The 25770-nt window shown below is 37.8% G+C and overlaps 1 protein-coding gene and 1 long non-coding RNA gene across 17 annotated transcripts in view; one reads left to right on the top strand and one right to left on the bottom strand.

Moving 5' to 3' along the window:
* The window catches only part of MRTFB (myocardin related transcription factor B), a 317022-nt gene that overhangs the window by 257107 nt on the left and 34145 nt on the right, over window positions 1-25770 (top strand). For all 11 annotated transcript variants that reach the window (XM_086375689.1, XM_086375686.1, XM_086375687.1 and 8 more), the window contains 5 exons: window positions 6000-6065; window positions 12363-12418; window positions 13638-13713; window positions 17642-17803; window positions 18641-18819. In XM_086375689.1, coding sequence (XP_086231815.1) covers window positions 6000-6065; window positions 12363-12418; window positions 13638-13713; window positions 17642-17803; window positions 18641-18819 — 539 coding nt within the window. The remainder of the gene's footprint in view (window positions 1-5999; window positions 6066-12362; window positions 12419-13637; window positions 13714-17641; window positions 17804-18640; window positions 18820-25770) is intronic.
* The window catches only part of LOC147345380 (uncharacterized), a 71900-nt gene continuing 59899 nt past the window's right edge, over window positions 13770-25770 (bottom strand). For 3 of the 6 annotated variants that reach the window (XR_015154707.1, XR_015154705.1, XR_015154709.1), the window contains 2 exons: window positions 23677-23826; window positions 13770-15081 (listed from right to left, as the gene is read on the bottom strand). This is a non-coding gene — a long non-coding RNA (uncharacterized LOC147345380). Of the gene's footprint in view, window positions 15082-19948; window positions 21659-23676; window positions 23827-25770 lie in introns of those variants that run through there. The other 3 variants (XR_015154706.1, XR_015154710.1, XR_015154708.1) reach the window with 2 other exon arrangements.

Raw genomic sequence — 25770 nt, 5'->3', positions numbered from 1 at the left:
GCAAACTAGGCTTCAAATACTACATAAGTGACAACTTCCAAATTTTAGTCTCCTGCCAAGACCTACCTTCGAAATCTGGAACCGTGGAACCAATTGTCACTTTGCCATCTCCACTTCTAATTCAGGCATATCCAAGACTGAGCTCCCTGAATGGCCACCGTGTGTTCTTTATCTCAGTTAATGGTCTACCCAGGTTCTTAAGCCAGAATCCCAGGCACCATCTTCATCTTTTCTCCTTCAAACACAACATCCAGTCCTTTACCACATAGTGTTGATTTTGTTCTAAGTATGTATCAAATCTCTCCATTACATCTCTCAGCTGTGTTGGAGTTGAAGGAAAAAAAATGAGAAGCGTTATGCTTACTAGGTTTCTATCCTGGAATATGAGAAAAATTCTACCAAATTTATAAATCAATATATGGTTTACAAGCGAGAACTTAACCAGTTCTTCTGACACCCACTGTAAATATCTCTGCATTCAGTCAAAAACCAGCCCCATCAGCCTCACTGATGCTTTTGATCACTCTTGTTCCCTTACTGGTCACTAGTTATATCAAATGTTACTGTTACTTTGGCATGATATTGTTGGTAGTTGTGGCTAAGAGTAAGTGATCTTTGTTTCTGAATTTAAAAATTACTTTACGGCCTGATGATGTATACTGTGGGGAAGGGATGAACAGAAAGGTCCTCTTTTATCTTGTAAATGGGGAAATAGATTGGTGTAACCATTCAGATTGCAAAGTGACTCTATCAAAATTTCAGATGTGTGTATTTGTATTTAAGTGTTTATACACAAGCACAAACATATGGGATGCCACAAAATGAAGAAAATCATTGCAGCACTGTTAATAACAATAATAGCAGGAAATCTGGGACTTAAGAGTATACGATTGATACATCCACATGTTAGCTATAGCCATTAAGAAGAATGACCTAGATTCCATGTTGGTTTTTTTTTTTTTTAAGTAAATATCAAACTGTGTGAATGGCATGATCCCATCCCATGTATTTCCTTTGCATAGTCTATATTTAACATTGCCAGAATATTCACAAAACATTCTCTAGAACCATAGAAATTTAACAGTGGTTACCTCTTTGGAGGAGGACTGGAGGTCTCTGGTAGGATGGACTAGCTTTCACTTTTTTTTTTAATTGAAGTATGGTTGACTTACAATATTGTGTTAGTTTCAGGTGTATCACAAAATGAGTCATATTTTTAGATTATTCTCCATTAAAAGTTATTACAAGACATTGAATGTAGTTCCCTGTGCTATACAGTAAATCTTTATTGCTTATGTGTTTCTTATAGTAGTTTGTATCTGTTAATCTTATATATATACCACATCTTCTTAAATCAGTCATCTTGATTGTCACTTGGGTTGTTTCCATGTCTTGGCTGTTGTAAATAGTAAGCTGGGGTCCATGGGTCTTTTTGAAATAGTGTTTTCATTTTTTCTGGATACATATGCAGGACTGGGATTGCTGGATTATATAGTAACTCTGTTTTTGGCTTTTTAAGGAACCTCCATTCTGTTTTCCATAGCAACTGCACCAATTTACATTCTCACAAACAGTGTACAAGGGCTGCCTTCTCTCTATACCTTCTCCAACATTTATTATTTGTAAACTTTTTGATGATGGCCATTCTGATCAGTGTGAGGTCATTGTGGTTTTGATTTTCATTTCTCTAATAATTAGCATATTGAACCTCTTTTTCATGTACCTCTTAGCCATCTGTATATCTTCTTTGAAGAAATGTCTGTTTCGGTCTTCTGCCCATTTTCTGATTGGGGTGTTTGATTTTTTTTTTTTTTTTTAATATTGAGCTACAGTATGATCTGTTTGTATATTTTGGGTATTGTCAGTAGTGTCATTTGCAAATACTTTCTGCCAGTGCAATAGACTGGGTTTTCATTTTGTTTATGATTTCCTTTGCTGTGAAAAAGCTTTTGCTTCTTTTGCCTACAGAGACTGATCTGAGAAAACATCTTTTACTTTTTTTAATGCCCTTTTTTATGTGCATGTTTCACTTTTATTTTAATAGAAATATTCTTACAAAACATGAGTTTTTAAATAGAGAAATTATTGGTACATATATTGATACATTCCTGAATCCCAGGCTTAGAAGGAAAGGATTCAAGATGTGACTGCTTACTCTGTGACTACAAAATACCCATTCACAGTAAAGCACTAAAAATATGGGAATCTTTACAGAACTAACCTCATGGACTGTAGCCCGCCAGGCTCCTCTGTCCATGGGATTTCCCAGGCAAGAATACTGGAGTGGGTTGCCATTTCCTCCTCCAGGGTCTTATTTAGAGGCCAGTTAACCCCTCCTGTATCTAAGTTCAAAAGATAATATGAAGATGTGGTTTTTCTAAATTGTTTTGTTATTCTAGGACCAGGCACCTAAATACATTTAACAATGCATAATAAATTTTTGCCAAAGTCCAACTACTTCATTCTCTTAACTAGTCAAACATCTTAAAAAATAATTAAAAAAAACTGGAACCAGGTCTGTTTTTTACCTAATATTATCTTCAGAGTCAATACATAGTCAACACTAGAGTATTCTTTAGTTTCCCATCTTTGCTTTTGCCGTCGATTTACCCAGCCTTCATTTGACTGGCTCAGGGTTTGCCTGTGTTTTTTCTCCCCTCATAATTCTGTAGTTTATTCTGTCCTGTGTCTTGTGATTAAATAACATACATTAAATCTTCTCTCTGCCTTGCAGACAAACACTCATCTCTCCCCACACCTACTCATCCCACCCTCCTTCATACCCCATAATTGAAACTAGCTGTTTATAAAGAATTTCTAAGACCATGGCTGCCTGCTATACTGCTTCCCAGAAAGTGTCATTTCTGCCTTGTTTCTGTAATATACAGTCCTCAGATGTCCCCTTGCAAGTCCCCTGGCCAAAACCTGTGCTTTGTTTTGGCTCATTCAACTCATGCTAAACTGCTGTATGTTGTTTAAAATGCTGCTAATATGAGTTTTTTTCTTTAGAGTGAAAGGCACTTTAATTATGTCATATTATGGAAACATTTCAAACATTCTAATTATAGAAACAAAAGAGAATAGAGATAATCATCTTGGCTCAGAAAGCAGCTAAACATTTGAAGGGGGTATAAATATTATATGAAAGACATTAAGGGTTTTGTTTTTGTTTTTAAATATTGGAAATTAATCTTAAAATCTTGTTCTAGACGTGCTTTAATCCATTTAAGATTCAGGAGAAAGGAACTAAAAGATGATACTTTTTACTATCTGAGCTATTTCTGATGGTGAAGAAGAATGACATTTCCTCTTTGCTATTAGATAAGCTACCTTTCATTTTTCAGAATGGTGGTTAAAATAAAGTTTTTACTTTTCTTGTATATAAAAAAGAGCAAGTTCAAAACATTTATGTTGGGACTTCCATGGTGGTCCAGTGGTTGAGAATCCACCTTTCAACACAGGGAATGCGAGTTCAATCCCTGGCCAGAGAACTAAGATCCCATGTGCTGTTAGGCAATAAAGCCCACCAGCCACAACAAATACCCAGCACAGCTAAAATAAACAAACAAAAACCACATATGTTGACACAGTATTGTTTTTTGTCTGTTGTAACAAGGAATAACACCAAGAATTTTCAAAATTATATGCATTTTTCTCTTTGTTGAAATGTAGTAGGAAACATGAATGTTAACCCTAAGAGGTAATAACCCACATCATCTTGGAAAAATTCACAAATTAGTTAGAACATTTTCCTCTAAATGCAGCAGATATGAAGTCGTCTGTATTCATGTTTTCACGTGTCTACTATAATTTCAAAGATGATGGTTTGCAAAAGTCTGCTTGCTTTATGGCCACGCCTTATATGGACCACATAAAGATACTCCTCCTTGTAGGAATTAAGGAAATAACTGGAAATTAGGAATAAACTTTACCAAAAAAATCCACCATAGCATTAGCTATGGGAGTTGCAAAAATTGGAAACAACCTACGTGATCAATAATAGGGATATGTTTAATAAAGTATGCATGTCCACCCTCATTCCAAGATGCCATTTGCCTAAAACTATGTATCGTGTTTGACACATTTGTCTCACTAGTATGATGCTTTGTTTGTTTGTTTTAAACCAAACAAGGGGGCTGTTGATGTTTTCTTTACCCTTTCTATTTTACTCCTTTCTTTGAAGACTCCCTCACGAGGAAGGAAAAATCCTACTGCTGGGGACTCTCCAACAGACAGGGACCACCATGTTCCAGAAGTGTCAGCCTTTGAACTAGAGAGTGTTCTGACCCTTTTCTCTTCTCAGTATTCTTTTCTTGGGATTCTGCCTCTTGAATATGACCACCCTGATTTCAGACAAGCATTAACTTCGGCATTCACAAAAGAATGTCAGAGTATGCAGACATTTGGGTGCTTTCAGATCCACAGGTCATCTCTCTGGTTATTTTTGTTCCTAGTGAGGTACAGTGGGAACATACTATTCTCAATAAACTGTAAGTTATCAGGGAAAAGATCTTCACGTTAGAGCATAATTGATTCAGAGAATTGCAAAACATTCTAATATGAGAACCATGTGCATATATTTTTTGACTCATTAATTTTTTCTTTGCTGTGTGTAATAGAACCTTATCTCAATTGCTTCAGTTCTAAATGAGATGTCAGTGAAGTTTTGTGGTCCTATGGCCCCCAAAAGAAGTAGATAAAAATTTTTTTTTGGTATTGAGTAAAGAATGACATTTATATTTAGCAATGAATACAAAAATATATTTAAAAGCCATTTTACAGTCACATCCCTTTTTGAAGTATATGTAAGAGTGGGCTGTGCTCTGCAGTTCAGCACAAGCAAAAAGCAAGGCTGTGACGTGAGGGCTGCAGCTCCCACAGATCAGGCCTTGGGGTTAACTGCAAGTTGGAACCATTATGGGCATTTCATTTGAGCCTGGTCCAAACAGGCTCATCACACACTTGCTTTTTAAAAAAAAAAAAAAAAAAAAAAAACTGTCTTCCTTCCCTACCGTTTAAGAAATACACACAGGTAATTTTTTTCTTTTTTGGCATATTGACACCCCTAAAGTGTGCCCTTAATAATCCTAACCTTGGTTTTCACCCATGGTCTGAAATAAAAATTAAATGTGGAAACTTAAAATTGAATGTAGGGTAAACCAAGGAAAATGTTTTTCATAGTTACTTCATTTGTTACTCTTTTTTGAAATCAGTTCACTTTCCGGATAGAAACAGAGATGCTATGAAAGGAATCTGCCTGAGAAATCTTGGGGAAAATATATATATATTATTAAATTTGGCCAACAGGATTTCCCCATTTTGTGATATGTACCTTGTTTTCTACACATTTAGTGATTCATTTACTCTTTTAATTAAAATGATTAGATATCAGTTGATTTATGGCTTTCTTAGAACTTCTAGAATGAGGTACACTGTTACGTTTGTACACAGATTATTAAACTTAAAGGTCTTAATTCAGAAATTTTCCCTTGGATCATTATTAGTATCTTATAAGTCTAATTTTTATTATGAAGTTGGCCTTCTTTAAAGCTATTTAAGATTTATTCCAGATGGAGTAAGTTCCTCCAGATATATTAATCTTTCCTTAAAATACATTTTTGCTATTAACTTATTTTTAAAAAAACTAGGGAATCTTACATTAGTAAGATTAGTAAGACAATGTGTAAGCCAACTATTTTTGTTTATTTGCTAAGTATGATGTGATTTTATTTATAAAAAAAATACTAGCTTTTATTTTATTAACTTAAAATTATTAACTGACTAAGCAAAAAATATGCCGAAAGAACTTCAGAGGTCACCCAACGGGCAGAAATCACAAACGGGTTTTTTGTTTTTGTTTTTGTTTTTTGACGGGTTGAATGGTGCCAGGTAATATCCCTATTCAATTCTGAAATAGAAGATTAATTAAGCTTAATTATACCTCCTCTGGACCCTACGGTTGCATGTAAACTCCAATGGTGATTATTTCCTTTTTACAGTGCTCCAGCTGAGGCTGCAACAAAGGAGGACGAGAGAGCAACTAGTGGACCAGGGCATCATGCCACGTAAGGCTGACGCATCCTCGTCATTCTAATGTGATGTAACAACACGGGCATGTCTGAGAAGAAGCTGCATCACACTCTGCTTTCAGTGTTGTCCATTTAATCCATATACAATTATTCAGTGAATTTACAAGGAAAAACCAGGCATCAGCATTGCTGATAGAATCATTTAAAGTACATTCTGGAAACCAGATGCAACTTAAAAGATGGACTTGGATTTTATATTATCAAAAAGCACCTTTAAATTTCTGTAATTAGGGTAATACCAGTTCTTCAATTCAAATTCCAGCCATAGTTTTAAAATAACTGAAATAATTACTCTAGATCTAAGTGAATCCAAAGATACTTGCGAAAGTAGCGTAATAAATTAATTCAAAACCTTATTTAATTCAAATTATCTTTGCTAGATGATGGTCTGTATAATTATGCATCTCAATTACAGGATGAATAAACATCCTATTTATAATTAATAAAATCTTCCTTGCCCAAGTAAAGATATTTTCCCAAGTAGCTTTAAGCTTCATCCCTTCATTTTTGAGTTGATTAATTTTAGAATATTTGTCCAAGGTGATTCTTTCCCTTTAATCACCAAACACAGCACTGCCCATCAACAGAAAATTAGATTAAAGATTTACTGAGCATGGCCTTGCTCATCAGAATAAGACCCAGTTTCCCCCTCAGTCAGTCTGTCCCATCAGGAAGCTTCCATAAGCCTCTTATTCTTATCCATCAGAGGGCAGACAGAATGAAAACCACAATCACAAAAAACTAATCAAACTGGTCACATGGACCACAGCCTTGTCTAACTCCATGAAACTATGAACCATGATATATAGGACAACTCAAGATGGGCGGGTCATGGTGGAGAGGTCTGACGGAATGTGGTCCACTGGAGAAGAGAATGGCAAACCACTTCAGTATTCTTGCCTTGAGAACCCCATGAACAGTATGAAAAGGCAAAAAGATAGGACACTGAAAGATGAACTCCCCAGGTTGGTAGGTGCCCAATATGTTACTGGAGAACAGTGGAGAAATAACTCCAGAAAGAATGAAGAGACAGAGCCAAAGCAAAAACTACACCCAATTGTGGATGTGATTGGTGATGGAAGTAAAGTCTGATGCTGTAAAGAGTAATATTGTATAGGAACCTGGAATGTTAGGTCCATGAATCAAAGTAAATTGGAAGTGATCAAACAGGAGATGGCAAGACTGAATATTGACATTTTAGGAATTAGTAAACTAAAATGGACTAGCCGCTGCTGCTAAGTCACTTCAGTCGTGTCTGACTCTGTGTGACCCCGCAGATGGCAGCCTACCAGGCTCCCCTGTCCCTGGGATTCTCCAGGCAAGAATACTGGAGTGGGTTGCCACTGCCTTCTCCAAAACGGACTAGAATGGGTGAATTTAAATCAGATGACCATTACATCTACTACTGTGGGCAAGAATCCCTTAGAAAAAATAGAGTGGCCCTTATAGTCAACAAGAGTCCAAAATGCAGTACTTGGATACAATCTCAAAAATGACACAGTGAGGTCTGTTCATTTCCAAGGCAAACCATTCAGTATCACAGTAATCCAAGTCTATCCCCCAACTAGTAATGCTGAAAAAGCTGAAGTTGAACAGTTCTATGAAGACCTACAAGACCTTCTAGAACTAACATCCAGAAAAGATGTCCTTTTCATTATAGGGGATTGGAATGCAAAAGTAGGAAGTCAGGAGATACCTGGGGTAACAGGCAAATTTGGCCTTGGAGTACAAAAAGAAGCAGGGCGGAGACTAACAGAGTTTTGCCAAGAGAACGCACTGGTCAAAGCAAACATCCCTCTTCCAACAACACAAGAGAAGACTGTACACATGGACATCACCAGATGGTCAATACCAAAATCAGATTGATTATACTCTTTGCAGCCAAAGATAAGAAGCTCTATACAGTCAGCAAAAACAAGACTGGAAGTTGACTACGGCACAGATCATGAAATTCTTATGGCCAAATTCAGGCTTAAATTGAAGAAAGTAGGGAAACCACTAGACCATTCAGGTATGACCTAAATCAAATCCCTTATGATTATACAGTGGAAGTGACAAACAGATTCAAGGGATTAGATCTGATAGAGTACCTGAAGAACTGTGGACAGAGGTTCGTGATATTGTACAGGAGGCAGTGATCAAGACCATCCCCAAGAAAAAGAAATGCAAAAAGGCAAAATGGTTGTCAGGAGACCTTACAAATAGCTGAGAAAAGAAGAGAAGTGAAAGGCAAAGGAGAAAAGGAAAGTTATACTCATTTGAATGCAGAGTTCCAAAGAATAGCAAGGAAAGATAAGAAAGCCTTCCTTAGTGATCAGTGCAAAGAAATAGAGGAAAATAACAGAATGGGAAAGATTAGAGATCTCTTCAAGAAAATTAGAGATACCAAGGGGAAATTTCATGCAAAGATAGGAACAGCAAAGGACAGAAATGGTATGGACCTAACAGAAGCAGAAGATATTAAGAAGAGGTGGCAAGAATACAGAGAACTATACAAAAAAGATCTTCATGACCCAGATAACCATGATCACAATGCTGTTGTGATCACTCATCTAGAGCCAGACATTCTGGAATGCAAAGTCAAGTTGGCCTTAAGAAGCATCACTAAGAACAAAGCTGGTAGAGGTGATAGAATTCCAGTTGAGCTATTTCAAATCCTAAAAGATGATGCTGTGAAAGTGTTGCACTCAATAGGCCAGCAAATTACTCAGCAGTGGCCACAGGACTGGAAAAGGTCAGTTTTCATTCCAGTCCCAAAGAAAGGCAATGCCAAAGAATGTTCAAGCTACTGCACAACTGCACTCATCTCACATGCTAGCAAAGTAATGCTCAAAATTCTCCAAGCCAGGCTTCAACAGTATGTGAACCATGAGCTTCCAGATGTTCAGACTGGATTTAGAAAAGCCAGAGGAACCAGAGATCAAATGTCAACATCAGTTGGATCATCAAAAAAGCAAGAAAGTTCCAGAAAAACATCTATTTCTGCTTTATTGATCACACCAAAGCCTTTGACTGTGTGGATCACAACAAACTGTGGAAAATTCTTAAAAGAGAAGGAATACCAACCCATCCTACCTGCCTCCTGAGAAATCTGTATGCAGGTCAGGAAACAACAGTTAGAACTGGATATGGAACAACAGACCGGTTCCAAATCAGGAAAGGAGTACGTCAAGGCTGTATATTGTCACCCTGCTTATTTAACTGATATGCAGAGTAAATCATGCGAAATGCTGGGCTGGATGAAGCACAAGCTGGAATCAAAGATTGCTGGGAGAAATATCAATAAACTCAGATATGCAGATGATCCCACCCTTATGGCAGAAAGCAAAGAAGAACTAAGAGCCTCTTGATGAAAGTGAAAGAGGAGAGTGAAAAAGTTGGCTTAAAGTTCAACATTCAGAAAACTAAGATCATGGCATCTGGTCCCATCACTTCATGGCAAATAGATGGGGAAACAATGGAAACAGTGTCAGACTTTATTTTCTTGGGCTCCAAAAATACTGCAGATGGTGACTGTAGCCATGAAATTAAAAGTCACTTGCTCCTTGGAAGAAAAGCTATGCCAAACCTAGACAGCATATTCAAAAGCAGAGACATTACTTTGCCAACAAAGGTCTATCTAGTCAAAGCTATGGTTTATCCAGTAGTCATGTATGGATGTGAGAGTTGGACTATAAAGAAAGCTGAGCACCGGAGAATTGATGCTTTTGAACTGTGGTGTTGAAGAAGACTCTTGAAAGTCCCTTGTACTGCAAGGATATCCAACCAGTCCGTCCTAAAGGAGATCAGTCCTGATTATTCATTGGAAGCTGATTATTTCATCTGAAGCTGAAACTCCAATACTTTGGCCACCTCGTGCAAAGAGTTGACTCATTGGAAAAGACCCTGATGCTGGGAAAGATTGAAGGAGGAGGAGAAGGGGATAACAGAGGATGAGATGGTTGGATGGCATCACCCTCTCTATGGACATGAGTTTGAGTAAGCTTTGGGAGTCGGTGATGTACAGGGAACCCTGGCACGCTGCAGTCCATGGGGTTGCAGAGTCGGACACGACTGAGCGACTGAAATTAACTGACATAATCACCAAATTTGGAGGTGATTTTATATTTTAGAGTAGAAGAGTGGTTGTTTTTATAGGCTGTTAGGATTATTTGGGGGCCTTAGTCTAAAATTTGATTTTCTCCTAAGAAGTAATTCATTTGGCTTAAAAAACTAGAAAGAAATTACGTAATGCACTTACACTTTCCAGTCTTCACAATCATTGCTGTTGGCTTTTTCTAGTTTGTGATAAGGGTCACACAGATTTTTCTGTGTGATAAGATGTCTTTCCCAGTGAAAACTTTTTATTCTAAAATGAAAATGAAAGTCGTTCGGTCATGTCTGACTCTTTGTGACCCCGTGGACTATACAGTCCACAGAACTCTCCAGACCAGAATACTGAAATGGGTAGCCATTCCCTTTTCCAGGGATCTTCCCAACCCAGGGATTGTGCCCAGGTCTCCTGCATTGCCAGCATATTCTTTACCGTCTCAGCCACCAGAGAATCCCAAGAATACTGGAGTGGGTAGCCTATCCCTTCTCCAGTGGATCTTCCTGACCCAAGAATCTAACAGGGGGTCTCCTTTTTTTTCTGAACTACTATTAATTATCTACATATTTTAAATCTTGTGTTTTGGTAAAACCAGGTATCAGAAACTGGTTTGATAGGGACTTCCGTGGTGGTCCAGTGGTTAAGAATTTGCCTGCCAGTGCACAGGACATGAGTTTGATCCTGGGTCCAGAAGATCTCACAAGCTGTGTAGTAACTGAGTCTGTGCTCTAGCGCCCTTGAGCCGCAACAAGAGAAGCCACAGCAATGAGAAACCTGAGCACTGCAGCGAAGAGTAGCCCCACCCACTGCAACTAGAGAAAGCCCATATGCAGCAACGAAGACTCAGCACAGCCAAAATAATCGTTTTCTTTTAGAAAAAAGGCAGAGGATTCATGTTGATGTATGGCAAAAACCATCACAATGTTGTAATTATCCTCCAATTAAAATAAATGAATTAGAAAAGCCCCCCCCCCCAAAAAAAAGGCCAGAGGTTATAAAAGAATTTTTTAAAGAAACTGGTTTGATAATCTGCCAGATTTTCTCACCACTACATACTTGATATGAGCCAGTCAAACAGGATCAAAGTATGATGCTTTAAACGTCACTGCAAAGCCAGCTACAGTCTGCTTTTAGGAACTGGTCCCTAGCCAAATCTGTCTGGGCTGGACTTCTGTGATCCTTTGCTGTGCATTATGTACCAGAGTTGAATGTTACCAAGAACTGATTGCTCAATTCTGAGGTGACAGCCCAGGTAAGCCTAGTCCTGTATCCCATCCCTGTCCCCTGACTACCCACAGTGATGACTGCAGGGACTGATCAGAAAGTGATGGATATAAACACTAACGATTTTTCAAAGATTATGATTATTGATAGAAATACTGTAGTAGGTAATACTTTTAATAAGTACTGCCTCTCTGGGACTCTGGAACATTTAATGTACTAGCAGTTAACAGATTAAGGAATCACTGTGTCTTTAGAGTGAGTTGCATTGTGGTATGGTAGGAAGAGCACGAACCTGCCAAATTCAGATTTCTAGGTTTAAATTCCACTTAGACGACCATCTAGCTGTATAACTTCAAAACTTCACTGAACCTCTTTGAGCCTTTCATCTGTACTGGGGCTAATATGAACCTCACAAGGCTGTTGTGGTGATCAGCAGCAACGTAACTGTAAGATGGACCACAGAGCATGGGACTAGTGCGTTGTAGGTTCTCGGTAAGTGGTAACTCCGATCTCTAAGACACGGACTGCAGAGTGTTTTTGTGGTCAAGGCTAGAGCACTGCAACGTTAAATGCCCTGAGGACCTGTGGACTTTCTCCAGTAGCTTGTATGACCGTAAGAGCAAAGACCTGTTGAGGAACCATCAAACAGTTCCCTTGGTAATGGTTATTTGCCCCAACTACAGGCTGGAACCAGTCTGACCTAATATATGAGTTGTCATTATGTTTATAACTCTGTTTTAAATGTTCACTTGTTTTATTTGTGAAATATATAATTTTAATTCTGAAACATTTAAGGTTTCAATTTTGCAACTGTCCTAAAGGAACTAGGAAATAAACGGAACTGTAGAGGCACATTAATAAGATTAAGAGGAAATATCACCATGATAATACTGTAACATTTAACTGAAGTATTAACTCCTCTATCTATACCACGGAAATGATTTCCTTTCCTCTCACAGCTCTGAAGAGCCCCGCGGCATTCCATGAGCAGATAAAAAGCTTGGAACGAGCCAGAGTAAGAGATTTTCATTTAAAATGTTCTGCCTCTTTCTTTTGTGTTAGAATACCTGTGGACAAGTAATAATCTTATTCCTACATATGTCAATAGAGAAAATAGAGTGTATTTTCAAGATACATGGTATATGGAGCAGTGTAGCCTGGGGTTGTTTTATCTTGAAGGTTTGTAGAAAATACAGGACATTCAAATTTTGTTCTTTAAAGCTAGTAACCTAGCTTTGTATGTAAAGGAAAAATTACACTTCTTTCTTGCTTTGGGCATAACAAGGTCTTAGAATACTGATGGAACATCTCTGCCAGTTGTTAGCCCTGCAGATAGATAACCCGAGGAGGGGATTTACACCAGATCCTTCCTTGGGTGGTTTCCCTCCCAGGTCTGTGTTAGTGGGACATTTGACCAAGACTTGGGGAATTTGACTGAAGGAGCAATGTTGCCATATTCAGCTCTGTTTTATTCTTTGAGATGACTCCATCATAGTTGCATTAAAGTGATGTTTATTATTTTTCTTTAAAGGGCCACTATTTGTTCTTTTCAATTTATAGGAAACTTCTATCATGCAATATAAAAACAAACATGTTCCACAAATTCCTTAAGAGTTTTCCCAGGATGCAATAATGATCTCTTAGAGTCATATAAACTACAAAACTCATTTTTAAGCCATACTGTTTAGAATTGAGTACAGTTCTGAATAAGAAAATATGGTTAAAGACATGAATTCATCAAAGACAGTACATTGGAATTTTTTTTTTATGATGTTAGTTTTCTTTTTTTTTTATTTTTATTTTTAAACTTTACATATTTGTATTAGTTTTGCCAAATATCAAAATGGGAAATGTGTTATCTAGGTGAATTTTTACTTGACCTGAAGTGTAGATTTTTTTTTAAGATACTTATATGTTCAAATCCTCTGTTCAGAGGTCATCTTTAAAGTTATGAGCCTCTGCTTTTCCAAGTTTTAAAATAAAAGTCTATAAAGTGCTTACTTTATGTCAACATAGACTTCAAATCCCTGTACAATTTTGAAGGCTGCAATTTAAGTCCTGTATTGGATAATAGTTTCTCACAGAACTAATTTCTACTCTTTTCTTTCTCTCAAAATCATGACCAAAAGCATATACAATTTATTTAAATGGAGTTACCTTGAGGGAAAAAAAAAAACACAATAAATCATAAATAATTTATGGTAAGACTTTCTCTTTCTCTCTCTATCTAAAAGACCGAAAACTTTTTGAAGCACAAGATTCGGAGTCGACCAGATCGTTCTGAACTTGTCAGGATGCACATTTTAGAAGGTAAAAGTTCTGTTTCTGCTTATCTTGCTACATTTTCTCAAGAAAACAAGTGAGACTTCCACCATTTCTGTTTATTCCGATTTTAATAACTTTTTACCCCACAGGCTGACATCCTGTCAATTGGATAGCAGCATGAAGACCCCAAGCTAAAAGTGTTATGTTAGATACACGGGGTTATACAAATAACCAGATGATGGACTGAGTCTTCCCTGCCCGCTGAGGGCGCTTATGGGTCTCTCTGCCATACTGTTCTGGAAAAACATTTTCCGTCCAGATTTCTTCACCAGTGGGTGATGTGTGCCCACTCATCATAAAAGGTCTGATAGACACAAATCTAACCCTAGATTTTAAACCACTTGGACCCTGTTGTGTCTACCTGGGGCAAGCCCATACCTAACATTTTTCTTTGTTGCTGCTTACCCACAACAGTCCAGCTTGATCTGACCATTATCACAAACAAACTCCCCTCAGCCCACCACATTTTCTGCATGCCTGAGCCTCATCTTTTACAAAGCTGGTAGCGACAGTTCTATTCCATCTTCGGTGAGGCATGTGGCTCAGGTCGTGGCTTTTTCTCTCTAAAGATAAAGCCTTCTTGGAAGGTGGTACTTCTACCATAAAGTCCCGAGATACATTTTCTTCCGTTGTTTTGCTTCACTGACTTAATTTGTTGAGCAAGACGAGGAGCCTGACCTTGTGATAGCCTTGAGGGTGTGAAACCTTGAGAAGATACAGCAACTTCTCAAACATTTAGAGACAGTTATTAGGTAGGAGGAAGATTAGATTTCTTTTCTCTGGCCTAATGATAGAGTTAGAATTCGGTTGATATTACAGAGGATTAGATTTTAGCTCAGCATAAAGGTCAGTCAGATGTCTCCAAATAAAATCTTCAGGAAGTGACATGGTTGTCCTTACTAGAGGTGTTCGTTTGCTCCAGCAAGCTAGGCACCAGTCAGATTTCCCCCTTCATGGAGCTTATTACAGTCTAGTGGCAGAGAGATTATATGCAGGCAAAACAAGTCAATTACAGATTGTGAAAAGTGCCCTACAGGGAATACAGACAGACTGACACCGTGTAAAGAACGTTGTAAAGCAGTTCCGAGTATCAGGCTGGTCCCTCAAACCCCAAGTAGAGTCTCTTCTAATCCAGATAATCTAAGACTAGGTAACTATCTTCGTGTCTGGGATGGGAGGCAAGAAGTCTATGCCTTTCTCCACTTCTACTGGACTAAAAAAAGCTTTTCCAGAACTCCATTGGTAGGGTAGGAGCAGCCACCAGCTGTCAGGGATAAGTGAATCTTCAGAGAAGCAAGTTTGCTGGTAAGTAACTTAGTGAATGACTCCTTCTGTGCCTGAAAATATCTTGACCTGTAAGAGACATTTTTGTAGAAATGACACTGCCCGTTTCAACTTGTCGTCTGACTGTAACAGGCTTTATTAACATAATTAAAACTAAGGCAAATGCATTTAACTATCAAAAGAAATCATATTTGCTTTTTCTAAAATCAGACTCTTCAGCATTTAAAAGCCTAATTATATATAGGAATAAACCATAAGTGATGTCTTTAGGACATCTATTCTAAAGTTGAGATTTTTGAAGTAAGAATGTCTCATCTATAATTTTAAAAATACCTTAAAACCACCAGCAACTTATTTTGCCATCATCCCAGTTTTGATTGAATTGGATGTTTGGCAGGCAGAAGTCTAAATTATTTCCTGAAGTTTTACCTCCGCCTCATGGAGATGAAGATGCACTTAGACCAGAATAGAAGCATACTGAAATGCCAGCCTCTACTACTCGCTTTTGGAATATCTTCTTCCCAAACATTCCTGATATCACTTGGATAGTGTCAGTGGAAGGGAGGCAAAGGCAGGAGACTGTCCTGCCTGCATCTTAACAAAAGCATCTTCAGAATGATTTGCATGATCTACTTCCCCCGCTTGTCTTCCTGTGCAGTTAGAAGGGCTTTATCTACTAAGATTGGGGCCAGAGTTGTTTTATACAGGAAAATTATAAAAATGAGATGAGCACATGTGTTATTTTAAGTTACAGAAACATGCATTTATTTACCAATATGCCGACTTAGGACTAAGAACTTCACATGAGGGGAATCATCTGCAATTTCCATTCATGGTGGATCAAAATGTAAAGATACTTGAAAAGCAGTCTGAGTTTAAAAATCTTAAATTTTATCATTTTTCCCCAAATCTTTATAGTTGTTAGTTGTCCTGATGTGACAGTGATTTTTTTTTTAATGACTTGTTTTTATCAAGTCATGCCAAAGCATTTAACTCAGGTTTCCAAGAAATAATCATTTTTGAAGTTTATGATTTCCCCGTAACATTTAAATTATGAGTGACGATGGCAATCACAATAGTGACGCACTGTTTTGTGGACAGCCAAGGTTAATTTTTGGTAAGCACATAAGGTGAAAAGAGAAGTGCTCAGCTGTGCTGAAGGGTAGTTTATTGGCCGTGGGGTCTCAGTGTGCTTTGGGCCTCAGCTAGGACATCTAACCTACAGAATGAAAAACATTAGACAGTCCTGAGGTTACTTACAGGGAGTTTCATTAAAAGATCTTCTACTGAATAATTTAAGGAGCAAGCAACTTTCAACGCAATATTGAGTTAACACCAACAGTCAGACTAAGTATTATTTAGAACAATTTAATAAAATGTTAATGAGCATTACCAGAAACACAGGAATTATGCAAAGTTATGCTGTTTATGAGTTATGATATTTATAGTAGTTTCACGTCTATTATACAACTTTATGCATTTGTGGGTACATGAGTTGATGCTTCTATATGACAATTAATTACTATGTAATTGAATGTCTCAAGGTTATTTATTCAGAAATAAATCCAAATTTTAATTATTATGAAGGGCTCTGTGCACAGGAATATGATTTGTAGCTTTTCCCACCAACTCCTGCAGAGAAGCTTGTAGTCTGAGATACAGTGTCACCCCTTCGAAGAAATGAGTTTCCAATGAAGCCAAATCTAAAACTGCAAACTTCTTGAGCATGGACCGCATCTCTCTCCTCTGTTCATCCTCTGTATCCCCAATACCTAATAGATGTGAATTTGACCCTCCTATCATAAATAAGCAATAGCAGCACCTCAGTTTTGGCTTGAGTTCATATTAATTTGAGTCCAGGGACATCCACATTGTGTAGACAATATAAAGCTTTCCAGGACTAGAATGTAAATTGCAGATGGGAGCATTCTCAAGCAGTCGTTGTCTTTCCATAAATAAGTTTACACCAGTTGAAATTAGTTGGCCTGAAATAACATTATGGAATTCAGATTCAGATTAGTCACTCAGTCGTGTCCGAGTCTTTGCGACCCCATGAATCGCAGCACACCAGGCCTCCCTGTCCATCACCAACTCCCAGAGTCCACTGAGACTCACGTCCATTGAGTCAGTGATGCCATCCAGCCATCTCATCCTCTGTCGTTCCCTTCTCCTCTTGCCCCCAACCCCTCCCAGCATCAGAGTCTTTTCCAATGAGTCAACTCTTCGCATGAGGTGGCCAAAGTACTGGAGTTTCAGCTTTAGATCATTCCTTCCAAAGAAATCCCAGGGCTGATATCCTTCACAATGCACTGGTTGGATCTCCTTGCAGTCCAAGGGACTCTCAAGAGTCTTCTCCAACACCACAGTTCAAAAGCATCAATTCTTCGGCGCTCAGCCTTCTTCACAGTCCAACTCTCACATCCATACATGACCACAGGAAAAACCATAGCCTTGACTAGACGAACCTTTGTTGGCAAAGTGATGTCTCTGCTTTTGAATATGCTATCTACGTTGGTCATAACTTTCCTTCCAAGGAGTAAGCGTCTTTTAATTTCATGGCTGCAGTCACCATCTTATGGAATAGAGACAGTAATTCAAGTAATAATTAAACCTGTGTTTCCTCTTTCAGAAACATTTGCGGAGCCGTCCCTGCAGGCTACTCAGATGAAGTTGAAAAGAGCTCGACTAGCTGATGATCTGAATGAAAAGATTGCTCAAAGACCTGGTCCTATGGAGCTGGTAGAGAAAAACATCCTTCCTGTAGACTCCAGTGTTAAGGAAGCAATTATAGGCAAGACTCTGAAATTTTACTGTTTTCTGAGAGACAAACTTGGAAGTTTTAGATAAGAAAAATCTACTTTTAAAGCCAGCACCAATCATGATTATTGTTTTCTGGATGATTTAGAAATCAACATTTGTACTTATCTCCATGGTATTATTATTGTTATTATTAATACTATGTATGATAGGATTAGCACCAGTTAACACAGGTATTCCTCTAACAAGAGGTTTAAGCTACCATGACCTATGGAAATTAGGCAGTCTGTATTCAGTCATTTTATGATTCCATTCAATTCCAAAGAAATGGGCCCCAAAAGGGAAGGTGTCAGTACAGCAGCGCTGCTCCCTGAGGTGGGACTTAGCAACAGGTACCCCAGTCAGAGCCCCATTTGGCCTCATAATGTTTTTCAACAGCTGGATCCAAGCAAGCTCCGCACATTGTCTTTAGCTGATGTATCTTTTAGGTCAGTCTCCTGGGCAGATCTTCTTCCTCCTTTCTTTCCTTTTTATTTGCTGATGAATGAACTTATTTTGTCCTTTAGCACTTCCACACTCTAGGTTTTTTTGAATGCATTTGCATCCCTAGGTGTCATTTAAAAAATCTCTTGTCTCCTGTATTCCTATCAGTAGTAGTCTGATCCAAAGGCTTGATCTGACTCAGGTTTGGTATTTTCCCCCAGGTATTCATCATAGGTAGTTGTGTATTCTCCCACTGAGAAGTACATTATGTCCAACTTTGTTTTTAAACAGCTTTCTTTAGTCCTTATAATGAATAATATTTCTCCTTTTTCATTTTAACCTTAGTATTCCAAGGCCAAGATCAATTAAGAATCACTTCTTTCTTTAGGCGTTGGGAAAGAGGACTATCCCCAAACTCAGGGCGATTTCTCATTTGACGAAGACAGCAGTGATGCTTTGTCTCCGGACCAGCCAGCCAGCCAGGAGTCGCAGGGGTCAGCCGCGTCCCCAAGTGAGCCAAAAGTTAGTGAATCGCCATCTCCTGTGACTACAAACACTCCAGCCCAGGTATTGCTTTTCTTGTTTTTAACCCCTAAACCAAGAAAGTGCCTTGTTTTTATGTATCTAGGTAATGCATCTTCACTAGAAAAAAAGTCTGAAAGTGCAGAAAAGCATAGATTTTTCACATGTAATCCAGCTATTCACATTTTCAGTAGATTCTTACATTTTCTTTCTGTTCTATGTACACATTTTTACTTTACAGTTTTGTAACTCAATTTTTTCATGTAACTTTTTTTTGAGTTACAATTCACACATCATAAAATTCACGCTTTTTTCTTTTTAACCATCTTGGTCGTCTTTAAGTGTACAGGCCTGTAGTCTGTATTCACACTGTTGTGCAGCAGATCTCTAGAAGCTTGTCTTACAAAACTGAAGCTAAATCCATTAAACATCAACTCCCCATCCCCCCAGGCCTGGTAAGTACTTTCCTTCAATCTCAATGAATTTGATTACTTTGAATATCTCATATGGCTTATATTATTTAAGTGTCCTTGGGGTTCATTTATGTTGTAAAATGTGACAAGATCTCTCTCTGTTTTTAAGCTGCATAATATTCCATTTTATGGATATACCACATTTTGTTTATCCATTCATTAGTGAACATGGGGTTGCCTCCATCTCTTGGCTGTTGTGAATAATGATGAGTACACGAGTGTGAAAATCTCTCTTTGAGACCCTGCTTTTAGTTCTTTGGGCATATACCCAGAAGTGGGATTGTTGGATCATATGGTAGTTCTATTTTTAATTTTTAAGGAACCACCATACTGTTCTCCATACTGGTTGCAACATTTCACACTCCCAGCAGCAGTGGAGGAGGAAATGGCAACCCACTCCAGTATTCTTACCTGGAGAATCCCATGGACAGAGGAACCTGGTGGGCTACAGTCCATAGTGTCGCAGAGTCAGACACGACTGAGACACTAAACCACCGCCACCAGTGCACATATGTTCCTATTTTTCCACATCCTCACCAACACTTGTTAACTTCTGTTCTTGTCATAGTAGCTGTTTCAGTGGAATGAGGTGATCTCACTGTGTTTGTTTTTATTGAAGTATAGTTAATTTACAATTTTGTGTAGTTTCAAGTGGACAGCAAAATGATTGTCATACATATAAATATATATGTGTATATATATTTTCAGATTCTTTTCCGTTATAGTATTATAAGATATTGAGTATATTCACTGTTTTCTTTTTTTCAACTGGAGTATAGTTGGTTTACACTGCTGTGACTCAGCCATACGTACACCTAGATCCCCTCTCCACAGAGCACCGAGCAGAGTTCCCTGGGCAGTAGCTTCTCATTAGTTACCTGTTTCAGGCACAGTAGCGTACATGTGTCAGTCCCAACCTCCAAGTTCATCCCACCCCCACCCCCCCTCGGTATCTATACATTTGTCTCTATTTCTACTTTGCAAATCATCTCTACCATTTTTTCTGGATTCCATGCATATGTGTTAATATAAGATACTTGTTTTTCTGGCTTCATTCTTTATGACAGCCTCTAGATTCATCCATGTCTCTGCACATGGCACAATTTCATTCCTTTTTATGGCTAATAAATAGTCCATTGTATATATGTACCACATCTTTATCCATTTCTCTGCTGATGGACATTTAGGTGACTTCCAGGTCCTGGCTATTGTAAATACTGCTGCAGTGGACACTGGGGTGCATATATCTTTTTGAATTATGGTTTTCTCTGGGTATATGCCCAGGAGTGGTACTGCTGGGTCATAGGGTAGTTCTGTTTTTAGTTTTTTAAGGAACCTCAATACTGATCTCCATATTGGCTGCATCAGTGTTCATTCCCACTAACAGTGTAGGAGGGTTCTCTTTCTCCACATCCTCTTCAGCATTTATCATTTGTAAATTTTTTGATAGTGGCCATTCTGACTCATGTGAGGTGATAGCCTCACTCTAGTTTTGATTTGCTTTTCTCTGACCATTAGTGATGTTGAGTCTCTTTTAATGTATTTGTTGGCCATCTGTATGTCATCTTTGGAGAAATGTCTATTTAGGTCTTCTGCCCATTGATTGTGATGTCTCACTGTGGTTTTGATTTGCATTTCTCTAATCATTAGTGATGTTGAGCATCTTTTCATATGCCTTTGGTCATTTGTATATCATCTTTGGAGAAATCCCTTTTCAAATCCTTTGCTCTCTTTAAAATCAGGTTGCTTTTCTGTTGAGTTGTAGGAGTTCTTTATATGTTCTCGATATTAACCCCTTATCAGATATATGATTTGCAAATACTCTCTCCCATCTTTTCACTCTGTTGACAGTAACCTTTAATGAACAGACGTTTTTAAGTTTGATCTAGTCCTCTTTGTGTATTTTTGGTAATGTGACCTGTGTTTTTGGTGTCAGACTATGAAATCATTGCCATAATTTGGTGTCATAAATTAGATTGTTTTGGATTGATTGGATCCTGTTTTTTTTTCTAAGAGTTTCATAGTTTGGGGGTCTTACATTTAGGTCTTTAATTCATTTTCATTTTTGTATATAAGATAAAGATCCAACTTCATTCTTTTGCATGTGGATATCCAGTTTTCCCCAACACCATTTGTTGAAAAGATTGTTCCATCCCCACTGAATGGTCTTGGCACTGTTGTCAAAGATCATTTGGTCATATATAAGAGAGTGTATTTACATGCTTTCTATTCTTTTGCATTGGCCTGTATCTCTGTCTTTATGTCAGTATCATTTTGATTACTAGAGCTTCATAGTAAATTTTGAAATCAGGAAGTGTGAGATCTTCAAATTTTATTCTTCTTCAAGATGATTTTGGCTACTTGGGATCCCTTGATATTCTGTGTTAATGTTAGGATGAATTTTTATATTTCTGTTAAAAAAAAAAAAAAAGGCACTGGGAAAATTCAACCTTTTAAAGTGTGTAATTCAGTGCTTACTAGTATATTCACAGATTTGTGCAACTCTCACACTATCTGATTCCAGAACACTTTCATCTTTCCCAAAAGAAGCCTGTACATATCAGCAGTCACTCCATTTGGCCCTAAGCAACCATCAATATACTTTGTCTGGATTTACCTATTCCAGACATTTTTTTGTAATAAATTCTGGAATCATACAATATATCATCTTTTGTGATTGGCTTCTTTTGCTTAGGTGTAATGTTTTTAAGGTTCATCCATGTTGTAGCATGTATCAGTACCTCATCCCTTGTTGTGGCTGAGTAATATTCCATTGTGTTGATATACCACATTTTTTTTTCATCAGTTAGTGGACATTTGCTATTATGACTAATGGTGCTGTGAACACTAGACAAGTTTTTATGTGGACATATGTTTTCACTTTTCTTCGGTATATATCTTGGAGTGGAATTGCTGTGGCATATGGTAACCTTATGTGTACCTTGCTTGTATACCTTAGTATTTAACTGAACTGATACACTATCTCTATTAACCAATTCCTTATTGTTGGTTAGTGGTGTTTTAGTCACTAATTCATGTCCGACACGTGGGATCTCATGGACTATAGCCCACCAGGCTCCTCTGTCCATGGGATTTTCCAGGCAAGAATACTAGAGTGGGTTGCATTCCTTTCTCCAGGGGATCATCCCAACCCAGGGATCAAACCCCAGCCTCCTGCACTGCAGGCACATTCTTTACCAACTGAGCTGGGAAATCCCTACAGTTGTTTCTTATTTTTCACTACACCCTGGTTTTTTAATACATGCATAGTGGGCACTGATTATCTCTTTGAAGAATTACTAGATACTAAATGAATTTGAAACCTTATGTTAGGCAAAAGGTAGGCACTTCATCTGCCTTCCAAGAAAGAGTTCCACGGTGACTATGTCTTTACCACAAATAGGTAATATCATTTCTTCAAACTCTGCACACTGGAGACTGGAATGTTTTATTTGGCCACTTGATTTTGGTTATACTGAATTTATTCAACAAATACTTATCAAGCACCTACTATGCATCAGATTATATATGAGTATTCAATATAGTACATGCAAAAGAATCTAATATTTTTTAATAATTGCATTAGAAATTCACATTTCTTATTTCCTCAATGAGCATTTGTGTTTCTTTTGGTTTTAAAGAACTTTCATGCTGCACATAATTTGTTTTTCCTCTTTATCATGTTTTTCCCTTACTGAAATTTTAATAGTATTTAGTTATTTTAAAAGTCAAGACTGTTGAACTACTTAATGTGATGGGTCAAGTTCAGTAGAAAATGTTCTTACTAAAACCAAGCATCATAGAATTTTTGAATTGTACAGGAATTGAGCAATTATCTGGCCTCACCCATTCACCAGGGGAGGCCTCGGTTCAGAGCAGTATGGAAGTTTGGGGATTAAAAATGTTTGGATATTTTCTTACAGCATTTCTTCTCATTCATGAATATCTATTTGTTAGGGACTGTATGTTTCAACATTATCTTCTTTACTGCATTTATCACCATTATCTGAAATACAGGTGTGTATCTTTAACACCTAGCACAGGGCCTGGTACAGAAAGAGTACTTAGTTGAATTCAGCACCATGAGCACTGACTAATGCCAGCTTGTAGAAGCAATATGTCTCCCATACTGCTTCTGTATCCCATGTATGTCTCCTGTACTGCATCCTGTGATGCCAGCCTATCTCCCACTTGGAACCATCAGAGGTAGTCAGAGGAGCTACACGTTATACTCTCCTGTCAGAGTTTACAGGGCAAGTGTGACTGGCCCCTCAGCTTCATTGGAACCTGACCTGGAAGAAATGAGCGTCAGCGACCAGCCCCTACTGTCCTTACATACTGGCTGCACCCTGGTTTTCAGCTTTAAAAATAGGGCTAAAAAGAATGTCAAATATGCAAGTTAATACTATTAGAAAACAGTTCTACTTACCCATTTGGGTTGTTTGTTCTCTGTTTCTGTCTGAGTAGGTCAGGACATCAGACAGCTATTAGCATGGTCTTAGCTTTTAGTAACAGAGAATTTCTGTCACCTCAGCTATCTGCCTGGTAACAGCTTCATGACGGTTCCACCTGTAAGAAACTGTAAGTTTATAAGTGAGAAACTTCAATCAGAGGCAGTCCCACCAGTAGGCTGACATTCCAGAATTCCTTGAAGGAAAAACAGAAGGGAGAACAATTGTTTCTTGAAGAATAAATACAGCCTATTTATTGCCAGGGCAGCACACATGAAGCCTGAGGTCATTCATGAACTTAAACATTAATTTTCCTAACACTCTTTAGTGTTGCTCCAGTGCCACTTCTGTCTGCTTTTTATTTGTCACGAGTGCCTTTGGAAAGAGACCCACTTTAGAGAATGGTGCGTTTCCTACTTATACATTCAAGTAAAAGAGCCTAGAGTCAGGGCTGGCTTACGGCACCTTTCCCATTACATAATTCCTACACTGTATACCTTGAAACCTTCTTAAATTGTGTGTCCTTTATAAAATTCCCTTTCAGTATTTTACTATTTATAAATAAGGAATCTGACAAAGATTCTTAATATTATACACTTTATTCATGTAATTAAATAAGCATCTCCATGTTAACTGTACTATACTGATGTCAGAGAAAGATAATCCTTAAGTAGGATTGTAAGTATGTTGTAGATATTTGTTTTTGGCTTTTTAATCAACTACAGAGGCCAATTTTATGATGCCTGTAAAGTCTGTGGTTTTTGTGTCTAGAAGTGATAATTATGTTTTGCTTTGGGAAATTCTGTACTTTATTTTCACTGTTATCTCATGTTTGTTTTTAAAATTTGTCTAGATATCCCACTTGATATATAAGTAAAATGTATTAATCTTCCTAAATATAATTACTTTCACATTTATAGTTTAAGGGAAAGTATCAATACCTGAGGGACTTCCCAGGTGGCACGAATGGTAAAGAACCCGCCTGCCACATCTGCAGCATAAGAGGTGTGGGTTTGATCCGTGGGTCGGGAAGATCCCCTGTAGGAGGAGATGGTAGCCCATTCCAGTATTCTTACCTAGAGAAGCCCATGGACAGAGGAGCCTCTCAGGCTACAGTCCTTAGGGTCGCACAGAGTCAGACACGACTGAAGCAATTTTGCATGCATGCAGATCAATACCTGAAAACATTGCTTCTCATTAGACATCAAGTTTCCAGAGAGCAGGGATGGCCCTCATTTTGTTTTGGATGTTCTTTGAGATTCTGAGTTTTTAATCTTTAAAATGGAAATTCAGAAAAAGGAAATTCAGTACAGGAGTTTGATGGTGAATTTAATTACTATAGACCAGTGGTCCTCAAATTGCCTGTAGTGAAGGGATAATATGTTTTTTTATATAGTTTAATTTCCAATGTATTATGGACTAGTCCTTTTGTAATATAAAGTAAAAGTGGAGTGACATCAGCTTTCCTAAGACTTCTGTGCTTGTCACTGGCAGGTAACTGAGGTCCACAGACTATACTTTTGAGTGGCTCTAACATAGATTTCACTTGTTTACCAATGAACCAGGTTTTTCTCATATGGTGATTGATCATCATTTTATGCCACACATTTAATTCTGTGGCTTAAACACATTTTTCTAATTTTCCTGTTCAATTCTTTTCTTACTTGGCCTCATATAAAGTCCAAGACTTATTCAGGGAATTTCCTTAAGGTTCTTTAAAAGTTATACTTATGGATAATTAGTTGAGAGAAAATTAGGCTCAAGATTTCTATATGCCTTGCTTTATTGCAAAATGTCTCATGACATATAGTCTCCTTAATTCTTTTTCAGAACACACAGATACCAGAAGTTTAAGTCCTACAGGAAAAGTATTCAAATAAAAGAAACATTTCCTCCAAAAAATTTTTTTAACACATCTAGACAAAAAACATTTTTCAGGCACTTTTACAATCCCAGTGCTAAAAAGCTAATGACCTCACAATGTGAACAATATACCACTACATCCTTCCTTCAAGATGTAAATTCTTTGAAATATGTATTTCTGTGTGGTCTGTAAAGAGACTAAAACTGCT

The sequence above is a fragment of the Bos grunniens genome, chromosome 25 (assembly GCF_055505025.1).
Source record: "Bos grunniens cultivar Pamir isolate PY7600 chromosome 25, Bosgru_T2T1.0, whole genome shotgun sequence".
Classification (NCBI taxonomy): domain Eukaryota; kingdom Metazoa; phylum Chordata; class Mammalia; order Artiodactyla; family Bovidae; genus Bos; species Bos grunniens.
This window is presented reverse-complemented; position numbering and strand designations above follow the sequence as displayed.